Source organism: Pholis gunnellus (genome assembly GCF_910591455.1).
Source record: "Pholis gunnellus genome assembly, chromosome: 16".
Lineage (NCBI taxonomy): Eukaryota > Metazoa > Chordata > Actinopteri > Perciformes > Pholidae > Pholis > Pholis gunnellus.
Genome location: NC_136543.1, coordinates 9,746,937 through 9,759,699, shown reverse-complemented (window position 1 = coordinate 9,759,699; position 12,763 = coordinate 9,746,937). Strand labels below are relative to the sequence as shown.

Sequence of the window (12,763 nt, the reverse complement as noted above, 5' to 3'; positions counted from 1 at the left end):
TCATAAAGCACACCAACTTTACTACACTGACAGTCTTTAATTCTACATAACTACAAATATTTCTGTTAATATTATAAACATTGTTTTCACGAATTTATTCTTTAGTGTTAATGTTTGAAATGTTAATCGCACGTCCAGGTGCCGGGTTCTTGTTGCTAGGACGACGCGGCCTCCCATTGGCCGCCGCCGCGTCACGTGACGAGCAGTGCTGACGTCAGCAGGAGGGTCTGCTGAGCGAAGCGGCGTCCGTGCTGCAGAATAAGCCCCGGTAGAGTTTACACCGAGAGCAGCCACGGAAAACTACCGCTCCTGAGTGGCTCCTGCAACCTGTTGCCCGCCTCGCCTCTGCAACTTTTTAACCGTTCGCTCCGGTGACGCGGGTGTAATGGACGAATAGAGGCTTTTTAAACAGGCCCCCCTCACAGGAACTTTAAAGTGAGGTAAGTTGTCGTGTCGTGTCCCCGTCCCTCCCTCGCTGTTTGTCCTCTTCCTGTTACTTTTTCTTTCTCTTTTTTTTGTTTCGCTTGCAGCTCAGTGGAGATGAGTTTACACGTTGACGCGCTCACAAACACTTGCGTAATATAACAGGAATACACTTTGCAGAGCAGCAGCGTTAACAAGACACGCGCAGCGGATAAAGCTCTACATAGATTTATTGTCGAGTGAGGATGCTTCCTCTGTCCTAAAGGAACCATCGGAGGAGCCCGGTAGAGGCGCTTGTCGTCTTCATACATTTAAATGTACGAGAGAGTGCAAGAAGTGAAAAATGAGTCCTCCTGCAACCACACAAGGCTGAGTGAGGAAGGGTATCTGGTTTCAGCGAGTACACGTCAGTCAGTCAGTGGCTTTAAGTAGAGAGAGAGGAGGCAGCATTATTGGACACTTGGTCCAAAGATAAAGTGGTGCTTTATCTTGACGAGTGAAGTGTTTGCTTCACTGTGGATGAACGCCTGTAGTAGACGTGCTCTCATTATATAGTCAGTGGTCAGTAAGAGTGTTGTAGCAGTGAGGTATATGTTTTCATTATAATGAGCTTAACAGTCTTGAGAGCTTCAGGGCATTACATGTTATCAAACAGGTACAATGTCAGACATTTGCAGGTTACAACTTCTTAAATATGAGGATTTTTCTTTTTTTGACAGCCTTTCCTTGTTTTAAAGTAACAAATACTGTAAATGTCTTTACAGGTAATCGTTTATATAAAAAAATAGGGACCAAATAAGGCCCGTCTTAATTAATTGAGCCCGAGTTGAGGTATTTAAATGATCGTATTACAACAACAAAACACCAGTTGCTACATATGTTAAATGAGAAGTTTTACAATTCACAGATGTTTTTAACTAGAGGATAAAATAATGTATTCATTCTCCTGGGCCCAAGGAGAGTCTTCAAACTGCTAGTTGTATCTACAACAGTCCAAAGATACATGCAATACAAAACACGCAGTGAAGAAGCAATTCATCAATAAACAGTTTATAGTCAAAATATCAAACATTCACGTGTTCTCAAATGTGAGAATTGTATTTTCCGCTATATAGACTAAATAATTAAACCAAAAAAAACAATCGACATATTCATCAATAATGAAAATAGTCATTAGTTTCGACCCGACATTGAGTTGATTCATCGGCGGATCACATTGGGTTCAGGTTTCCATGAGCCAATCTAAAGTAAGACTGAAGGACTGAAGACCTGCTGCCTCTGAAGGTGGCTTGTAGAATTAACAGGCCCTGTGCAAATCATACTTATGTTGCGGTGGCTTGTAGTAAATGAAGGCCACTGGTTTGGCTTTGATGTGGGATGTAAACAAGAACCTGTCGAGGCTGAATTTCCTCTTGCGGAGTGATCCGAGTTGGACACTGGCTCCAACACGACGAGTGGTTTTGCTGTCTTTGAAGCACCGTGGCTTCCCGAGTGCTTCAATATGTTTTTAGGAAATGTCAACCGAAACAGCAGTGAAATGCTCCAGTCCAGCTCACTCTCCTCGCCTCACGCGGCCGACGCAAACACAGCAGGAGTGTTTCAAGACCTGCGGAGGTGCTGACACGAGGGTGGAGTCGAGATAATAGCCCCCTTGGTGTCGAAAGCGTCCCTCCAAACAGTTCAAGATGCCGAACTCTGACAAACGTGCACTAAATTTAAACTGATGTTCTATTTTCGTGTGCGTGGGTTTTGTTTTGAGGCCAGACTGACCACACTGGCAGCATCCTCTGTAGTTATGCTCGTCTGAGCAGAAGTCGGTGCACATTTTAATTGAGTTCAACCTTCTTTTTTTATTTTATTTTAGAAAAAGCAGACGGTGAGAGTGTTTTGGAGTAAGCAAGGATTAAACTGAAGGAGCAAGGAGCAAGAGAGAGCTTCAAATGCTGCGATAAAGACACACAGATACTGTTTTTGGATAGAAAGACACATTTCACACATGCTGTGCTGCAGATATCGGTGGCAGAGAGGGCGGGAGCTGTTCAGTCATTGGACAGATTGACATTTCCATTTCCATCTCTGTTGTCTTTACAACAGGCTGTTTTCCGAGCGAGGCACATTTTAGACATTCAGTGCAAAGTAAACAGCACTCTCCTCGAGCAATCAGTGACAATTCGCTGCGAGTGAGTTTGTGTGTGTGTGTGTTCATCCTATCCTATACTGAGTGTGTTGCAGCTCTGTCTGCCTTCTTGCAAAACAAATCTTGTTCTCATAATGGCTTCTCTGTCATGATTTTCTGCAGCGTCTTGACGCACGAAGCTCTCCGGCTGACAATGGGAGCTCATGTGCGCTGCATTATGATGAAGTCTCTGCCTCTGGTTTCTCAAAAAGGGTGGCTGAGATTTAGAGGAGGGAAGGAATAGTTTAAGGAATTCTCACGCAAATAAATCCCATTTGAAGACTGCTGGAGAATAAAGAAAACAAAACCCTGTCAATTGTACCTTTTAATTGAGTCGTATTGACAGTTGTGTTGGAGAATTTACCAATAATCAGATTCCACTGATGCTCATTGAAATGACAGACGGAGGCAGTAATGAAGTATTATGATAAACACAAATATTAAGGAAGTTGTGGCTGTTTTTAAAGCTGCTATGAATGTTTGTGTTTTAATCCTGCTTTGACCTCCAGCCTCAGTTTGATGTGAAACTGTCTTATGTTTGCATGTAGAGGAAGTCGATTATTTTCCATTATAGACCAATCTGGTGATTATTGATTTTCCGAGTAATTGTTTCGTTTTATTTTGAAGTTTCAGAGCGTATTCAAATTTCTTTTGTCCCACAAAACCCAAAGATATTCAATTCACTGTCATTTACGACAAAGAAAAGCTGAAAGCAGAGAAAGTCAATTGAACAATGATCATTTGCGTCAATCAATCAATCCACAAAATGTTTCAGCTCTAAACTGGATCATGTTTATGTCACAAGACCGTCGGCATCAAAACCACTTTCACTTTTAGTTGCAGTCTTTCACTTATATCTCTCTTTCTAATCCTCGTACTCGTACTTTTTTCTGTCTTGGTGCAGCCGTTCTGCTCTGCTGAAGATGTTTAGTTTCTTCAGACAGACTCCGGCAGTAGAGCAGCACCTGACCTTCCACTAAATAACACGGGAGATAGAGTTGCTTGCAGATATTCAAGGAGCCACCAAAAGCACGCTGCGCTGAACAGAGCTCGCCACGATACTTGTAACGTGAGCGCCGGTGCTCCCGAAACTATGCTGAGCTGCAGCAGCAGCGGTTTGATGGCGGTTTCAAAATGTGCTGCTGATCAGACACGTGATTGCAAATGAGCTGCAGCAAGACGACGGTCAAACAGATAGGTGTGTGTTTGTGTGTGTGGCGAGATGTTGAGGACGTAAAACTTGAGCCAAAAGACTTCTGAGAGTAATTATCTAACACATTTGAACCCTTTTCTCTTTTATTCTACTGTATCATACTGTCCACGTTTCCGTTGGCGTGGATAGCATCTGCCCTGACATGACGTTCATGTGCAGCTGGACTCTTCAGTCGCTGTCGTGCGGCAAAATTGAAGTTTGAGGTTGAAAGAGTGGTCCTGAGTTGAGTCTTTGATGTGCTGTTTGATCTCAGTGGTGTTAGTAGAACGTTTACAACCGTGTCAGTTTGTGTCATCCTGCACTGTACTTACCTTAAGCTTTAATAACACTCGTGTTTATCTCTGCCAGAGCCTCCAGAGTCACAGTGGTGACACCAGCCAACATTATTTTTATGTGTAAACTATCTCACCGCTTGGAAATGTTCTCCACCTCCCGACATCTTTATGTAATCGACACACCTCAGCTCTGGAGGACATAAGGAAAGTACTTGTGCTTAAAGAAATGGGAGGTTTTTGGATGGTTTCTTTCAATGCTGCTGTAAACCAGCTGTTGGACTCTGTTAATCAAACGCAAAAACAGATGATGCGAAAAACCGATTAGTCGCTTAAATAGCAAGAGAAGAAAGAGAGCTGTTGTAATATCGCAATCCTCAAAATCATGTGTCTGTGTGTGGCGTTGCCTGAAATCACACTGGGGTCTGACTGGAGCTGCTTGTTCCAATTTGTTCTCCGTTTTTTTTAATATATTATTACAGCTGAGATGAAGATGAATTATTTATTTTTGACCCTTTGGGTGAATATCAGATTGCAGGTCTGATAATCGCTTGCCTGTTCGGTAGAGAATGGCCGAGCTCAGCGCTGTAGCCTGATCACAGACGGCTCATGTTTCATCATGAATGTATCATTCATAAACTCTAATCTGTCACCGGGTCTCTTTCAGTCCCTGAGCTCTCTGTTGGCCTCCCACTAGCTTCTTCTTTCTTCTTCTTCTTCTTCTTCTTCTTCTGCTGTCTCTGTTCTGGGATTATCTGTGGGACCGTTGGGTTAAGGTTTACCTGAAGGATATAAATGGAGACTTCTGCCTGTTACGTAAGTCGGCAACAAGATGTTCTCGGATGAATGTCGTGTCGAGGGCCTTTTGACTCGAGCAGCGAGATGAACGAGCCGGCCGCTCAGCTGCTGCAGTGCGACAGCTTTGGCTGCACGTACATAGTTCATACATTCACATAGATTTTATTTAGGTTGTTTACACACGACTAACGATAATTCCCATAATCCAACAGTTGAAAACCCAGCTTTATTTCAAAATTGAAATCAGGAAACACTTCCAACTAATATATTCCATTTAGGCAAACACTGATTTCATTTGTTTTTAATTGATAAAAGGATTAAAGTTTATATTCCCCAAAATAAGTTGTCGAACAAGTACTGTATTGGTATCAAGGCTCAGATATCGTAGTAGCACCAATATTTAAAAAACAAATAAAATGTTACTTAACCCTGATGATTAGTTGCTTAAAATGAATTTGCAACTATTTTGATGATCTATAAATATATATTTTTTTCAAGCTGCTCAAATCTGAGGATTTGCTGCTTTTCTTTTTTTCATGTATGACGGTATATTTAATATCTTTGGACTGTTTGAAGCCCTAGTTCTATTTCATAGAAATGAGAGCGAGAGGTTCTCTTCATGCGTTGCTGAATATGATGCGCCATCGTTGGCGTTAAATCTGTCTCAGAGAGTCCGACAGGTTGATCTCTGCTAAACGTCTCAAACGCTGAACAACATGTTTGTCCCGTCGGTGTTGTTAAGAAACCCAAAGCGGTAGCTGGTCTTCTGCTGGATTACACCACCTGCCTCATCTCGGGCTCGCGCTCTCGTCCCAGACGTTAAACATGGGCCCGGCGTTCACTCCCTCGTCTTTACCTCATGAGACGGCAGAGACTTGGCTCAACCACGTGACCCCCGTCCACTTGTCAAAGCCTCTTTTATGTAACAATGCCATCAAAGGTCTGCCAGCAGCAGCAGGTAAGAGTCTTAACGGTTGACTGTAGGCAGTGATCTCTGAGAGACAGAAATAGCTGAGTTCTTAGGGATGATAGGTGAGGGGATGTTCAGTGGAGGTCTGAGCTCGCATCAGAACATTTCCTCTTTTTTAAATACAGAGACCTTCAGCCAGGCGAGATAAAGAGCGACGGGGTGCACTGTTTCTACCTTTACTTACTGTACACATGGAGCAATACCTGCATGTCTGTGGGAGGAAATGGAAACCCAGAGGGAGTGACATGCAAACCTCACATAGAAACTACACCCAGCCGTGTAGTCTGAAGAAGTAGCAAAAATTTTTAAAACAAGTGAAATACTCTCCTGGTAGTAATGACGGAGCACGCAGTGTGAAATAAAGACCAGTTCATGACGCACAAAAGAGCTGCAGCTAATTATAATCATCAATTCATCATTTTTCCATAAAATGTCAGAAAATAGTGGGAAATGGGCATTATGATACATTATTGTAAAGCCAGTAAGAGCAACACTAATAAGCTTCCCTCCCTCGTGTCGAGTAATGGGGAGGGAAACATTTCTGCGTGTATGAATAGTGAAAGGAGTCTGTATGATTAGAGCCGCAGCTAAAAGCAAATCATTAAAAAAGCCGTCAGTCTGCACAGAAAGTGTAATTAAATGCTATTGTGAATCAAAGACAGCGTGTGAGGTAATATGTATGTTTTTTTTGACAACTTGCTGATGAAAGCAAGATGGAATGTATGGTCAGTAATTATGACAGCGCAGCCTCAGTAATCATGCAAATGTCTACAACCCATTAAAAACATTAAAATGCAGATTGCAGAGTATGTGGCGGTCCACAGCACCGCATGAAACAAAGAGTGTGTGTGTGTGTGTGTGTGTGTGTGTGTGTGTGTGTGTGTGTGTGTGTGTGTGTGTGTGTGTGTGTGTGTGTGTGTGTGTGTGTGTGTGTGTGTGTGTGTGTGTGTGTGTGTGTGTGTGTGTGTGTGTGTGTGTGTGTTTAGGGTAAACTGACTGAACTGGTTTTAAATCACTGCATTTGTATGCATTTAGACTTTGAATCAGAGACATCGAACCTTCATTTGGTTGTGATTAGACTTTTTAAAAAAACACAACATACCATTGTGAGCTCATACACTTTTAGATCAACCATTGTTTGCAGCAACATGTCAGATTGTTGTCTTCTAGAGGCAAAATAGATATAGTCACTGTATTTTGTGTTTTTTATGTGAACATCTTTAGCATAGTATTTATTTAATAATTTATGTTTTATTGTGTTTTGTGGAGTTTATTTTTAGATCTGTGGGAAAGACAAATGTCTCCTCTGGGACAATAAAGTTAAGGTTGGAGATGAATTCAGGTGAAGACAAATGTAACTTTCCTTGTGTAATTTCAAATAGTTTTCACTGTGTGCTGCTTCATTACTATCGTCTATCGTGGTCATATTGGCAAAGCTAATCGAACAAGCAATTCAGTTGCTACATCAGCTGACAAGTATGTGCTGGCTTCTTTAAGTTTTACAATCTGACAAAAACAGGAAAACCTATTCTTTCATCTACACCCTGAAAATGACGAGGATTCTGTAACAGACAATGCTCACTGGACTCTTAAATGGAAACTAGTTAATATGATTTGTTACACCTGTGCTTTTCTGGCTATGACCAGTGTGTCTGCATCCACACCCACCTGAGAGGCCTAATCAGGTAGAATGATTGAAAACACCTGTGTGGGTGCTCCGTGGGTTTGTTCGTGGCCCTTCATATGCGGATGTTGGGAATATTTCAACGGTGGATTTATTTGGGCTGCAGCTAATGATTTGTTGTCGGTATAGATTTAACCTGTGAATTATATATTAATCGTTTCGTCTATAAAACATCACAAAACAGTGACAAATGTCGTTGGATAGCTTGTTTACTATAATGAAAGATAAAGAAAAAATTCTCACATTTGAGAAACTGGAACCATCGAAGATGAAAATAGTTCCTGTAGTGGCTGATCCCTTTGGGTTTATTGTTGTATAGTGAACAGTCCCTCTCAGGTGTTGACTGTTTGCTTCTTTCTAATTTAAATGCGGACACATTTCCAGTCTGTGTACCAGACGTTCACGGTGAACCCCCGCTGTGAAGCTGCTGATGTGTTTTGTTCCAGGAGTGATGAGTACGTAAACGGGTGTTAATCTCCTTTTCACGCTGCTCCAGCATTCACGCTGGCATTGAAGTGAACTCATTAGAGGTGGCTGCCACATTGCGTTTACTCCGAGTTAATTAAAGGATTATAGCGGCGGGCTGTTTATGGAACATGCAAGTATGAAACAATTTGGAAAAGACGACCGAGCCCTTGAATTAGCAGTTTGCAAAACTACTGCCTTCCTCCCTAAATTCATTTGTGTGGAATAGTGTTTCCAAGAGCCTCTATTTCCTGTTGAGTTTGTCACTGAAGCAGCACTTTTCATTACTGCCAAGTTGTTTATCGGCAGGAAGAGCATATTCCCACCGAGGCTCTCACTCTCCTGGAAAGTAAACATGGTGGCGGCTCTTTTTCAATCAGTCAGACTCAATCAGACTAATTAATGGATCAACTGAGAGAGTGAACTTAAAACAAGTCAATTGGGAGCTTAAAAAGTCACAATTTGCATACAGTGATATTAGTTCGACAGCTAACTTTAATGGCATTATAGCTTAGGGTACAATTAGTTAGTACGGTCCTACAAGCTCATTTATTTCTTTACATTTATAAACCATCTTTTATCTAACTTTTAACAATGTGAGAGAAGCAACAGGTGACTGACCTTTATTTCCCTTCCTGGAACAAACTACCTCTACAGTAATTTGCTTTGGCCTGACCTGACATTGCTGATGTTCTCTGTCTTTATCCTCGGCTAAGCTTGGAACAGCTTCCCTCTTCTTCTTTAGCCTGGAGAGCTCAGCTAGCACAAAGTGCTAAGCACATTAGCTGCAGGGCTGCGTCTTCTCCCCAGTGTTCACTTTCTGCAACGACTAATTCAGAGGAGTGTGATTTTTCTATCGGGACACGTCACCGAGTTGGATCAGCTACGCGGCTAGTGTGCGTGTTTATGATGCACTTGGAAAGCATGAAACAAGCCAAATTGTCCTTGAGGTCAACTACGTATATCTACATCTTTTTCTGCAGGTTACATTTCAAAACCCGATAAACTATCTCGACTTTTAATACAGAGGATGTGTATGTGTGTGTTGATGGATCAGTATCGCAGTTTCTGCAGGAAATGGAAGGTGCAGCTGCAGAGCTGCACGCACAGACACACTGCAGGGTTGTAAACAGTGAATGTGCTCGGTGTGGGTGTAGTTGTGCATCAGTGGTGGTCGTGCGGTCTCCTGTTGCAGGTGCATGGCAGACTGAACGTGGCTGTGCATGTGCACAAGACCGCACACTCAACTTAATCTTCCTGCTTCTCTATTATCTAGTCAGGTCAGGCTTTTGTTTTAAAGGTTATTTGCATTTTTTAATGAAACGGCAACAAAAGATAAGTGCAGTCAAGATAAAAAGGCACCAAACTGTAAATTACATTACCGCCTTAATATGATATAAAGAGATGAGAAGAAAACACATTAACAAAAAACAAATTATAATCCACAGTTTGTATTGAATACTGTAGGTTGCTTAACACATTTGCCATCATTTACGTTTATCCTTTTTAGTCGGGTTAATAGGAGCCACTTTGACGTGGAAATGATTGAGCGGCATCTTATCTCGTGAGTAATTTAGTTGGTAGTTTATGGCCAACCTGGTTTTTTAGCAGCAAAAAAGTCAGATATTTCCATCAGCACCAAAAACTGAGCTGCAAGGAGAGTGAATATTGATTATAAGTGGTAATAAGTCAGTGTTACAGCTCGTTCCACTGCCACAAAGTCAACAAAAAGTCAGTTATTGCAGTTTTTAAACTGTATTTTTGGTGTCTTATGAGTATTTTTTAAAATGTTGTATTGGTTGTTTATGCTACTGTCTCCTTTTGTATCAAAAAAGCTCATTTCAGATTATTTCTAACATCATTTTTCGGTCCCCCTCTCTCTTTCTCCTTCTTCTTCACTGTCTGCAGTCTAAATCGCCGCTGCGCTCACCTCACAGCCTGAACACACACACACAGCGACCATGGGCAAACAAAACAGCAAGCTCCGTCCCGACGTCATGCAGGACCTGATGGAGAACACGGACTTCACCGAGCACGAGATCATGGAGTGGTACAAGGGATTCCTGCGGGACTGCCCCAGCGGCGCGCTCTCCATGGAGGAGTTCAAGAAGATCTACGCCAACTTCTTCCCTTACGGAGACGCCTCCAAGTTCGCCGAGCACGTCTTCCGCACTTTCGACGCCAACGGAGACGGGACTATAGACTTCAGGGAGTTCATCATCGCCCTGAGCGTGACCTCTCGCGGTCGGCTGGACCAGAAGCTCAAGTGGGCGTTCAGTATGTACGACCTGGATGGGAATGGATACATAAGCAAGGCAGAGATGCTGGAGATTGTATCGGTGGGTTTACTGTTTTGGTTCCTCCTCATCTTTATTTCCCTCCATCTTTTGTTCTCTCAACTTTGTGCTTAGCCTCAGTCTTCCGGCGGCCATTGCGTGCCGTCATGTTTACGCCATGTTCCGCGGTCCTAAACCTACTTCTGCAGTGAAGCAACGTTTTGCTCGTCCGTCCACACAGCAGCTGCTACATCATGTTTATCAGTCTGCGTCTGTGTTCCGCACCATTTGACTGGCCACAGCAGGAAAGCCAGCCGCGGGGTAATTTTAGAAACCAGCAGTTCCTCTCTGGCCCTCAGCCTTCTCTAAATAACACTTGACTGAGATGTATTTCTAGAAGGGAGCGGTCCTCCTCTGATCCTCATATTGACTCAGTGCTACATCCAGCAGCTGTGGAACCCCCCCCCCCCCCCCCCACACACACACACACACATTCGTTTGCTCAGCAGCTCCAGTGTTGCTTACACAGTCTCACCCAGGCTCCTCGCCTTATTGGATAAATGGTTCAGACACACACACACACACCAGCAATCCCTCCCGTCACACATCACGGTGCTGAGTGCCAAAGAATGTGTCGTCCAATCCTCCAATCAGTGTCCTTTAATTTATACTGTGTCTGTGTAAAGTGAGCATGTGTGTTTATGTGTCATGATGCCTTGATTCATTAGCAAAACATCCATCAGTCCAATAAAGGGCAACATCTCATGATTATTTTCAGTATTGATTCATCTATTTATTAATATTATGATTGAAGGGGTTGCTACAGCCCCTGCAGCACCTTCTCTTCCCACGTTTATGAAAAGTTGTTAAACATGTTTATCTCATTTACCCAGAATCCAAGGTGACGTTGGCACATTTCTTGTTGTGTCTGACCAAAAGTCCAGATCCCAAAGATGTTAAATGTACTGCATACACAACACAGAACAGCTACACATCATCACACGCAAGAAGCTGCAACATGGTTTTCTTTGCTGGATAAATTACTTAAAATAATGAAATGATTAATTTTCAGCTTTTGTGCAATAATAACCCCGACTGCAAAAACATACTCAGGCTTTTCTGTTATTTGGTAAATCATTAGTTGAACATTATTCATCATAATGAATTATTACTTATTTACTACAAATTCCAAAGATTTGATTTCCACTTTTCAAATGCTAGGAGCTACTTTCGTCTTATTACATTTAATTAGAAACTTTAGGTTTTTTGTCTGCTGGTCAGACTTTGATTGATCAACTAATTAAAAAAAAAATCAATACTCAACTTAAGCAGTTTACACAGCGCCTCATCATTATGAGGAATATTTCACAAGTACTAAGCTTAACGTGTAATGCAGTATTAATAAATACTAACAGCTTCAGCCTTTTGAATATCTCAGAAACCCTAAACAGTGAAGCAAACACATTCACTTTTCTTGATTTATCGTCTATTTAAAAACCTAAACTACGTCTTTTAGACATGAGTGCTTCCTGTTTGTTTCAGGCCTCCGAGCCAAACATAAATGAAAGTAATCCTTTATCTCTCTCCCTCCCCAGAGGAGATAAGTTGATTGGTGGGTCGTATATATATTTCATTGCACCTTTCAACAATCCAGCTGATGCAACCTTCCAGTTTTGCTTCTGGCTGGAATAACCGATCTGACTGCAGACTCTTTATGGTTGTGTTTATCGTTGGAAGTTTTTGAGCGATTGATCTACTATTCTAAATGCATTCCACCCACCTTTTCAAGTATTAAAACTTGATATGAAAGCAGGTTATTTAAGGTGTCCTAACTCACGTTTTTACAGTCAAACATTAAGCTTCTTTATTGTGTTTATGACGTCTTCCTCTCCGTTCCCTCTGTGTTCAGGCTATTTACAAGATGGTGTCCTCAGTGATGAAGATGCCTGAGGATGAGTCCACACCCGAGAAACGCACAGACAAGATATTCAGACAGATGGACACGAATCGAGATGGTGAGCCTCCCTCAGACTGCCTCTCGCTCTGCAGCTTCGTTAACGCCTATAACTGAATCTGATTCAAACATTTGACTTTGTAAATTCCAATCTTGGAATTTACTACTTCTATATTCTTAATACTATTCTATTAACACAGTGATCCATCATATATTATTCTGTTTGCTATTTGTGGTTGTACAGTTTTGCATCAGCTGTAATTGGATAATAAATCCAGTGCTGACATAAAATAGCCCGACCAGAGCCTGGAACCGGCCTAGCGTTCATGAAAGAGCCCAAATGTATTCTGGTCTCTGTGGATAAAGTTACATTAATCATCATAACTCTTTTACTAGACTTTAATCACAGCGCTTTGACTGAATAATAATAATAATATAGATAGGAACAAAGATTCAACCTAGTTGTGATAAACTGAAATGACATTTTGTTTTGTTGGTCATCCGTCATCCGTCTCTGCATGTCGACCGACTG

At 41.9% G+C, this 12,763-nt stretch overlaps 1 protein-coding gene across 1 annotated transcript; it reads left to right on the top strand.

Moving 5' to 3' along the window:
- Window positions 1-267: 267 nt before the first annotated feature.
- On the top strand, window positions 268-12,348 carry LOC306708424 (neurocalcin-delta B-like; the record flags this gene model as incomplete). Its single annotated transcript, XM_079176261.1, has 3 exons — window positions 268-440; window positions 9,910-10,340; window positions 12,187-12,348. The coding sequence occupies exons 2-3, from the start codon at window positions 9,963-9,965 to the stop codon at window positions 12,346-12,348; spliced, it is 540 nt and encodes a 179-aa protein (XP_079032387.1). The 5' UTR covers window positions 268-440; window positions 9,910-9,962.
- Between the last annotated feature and the right edge of the window lie 415 nt (window positions 12,349-12,763).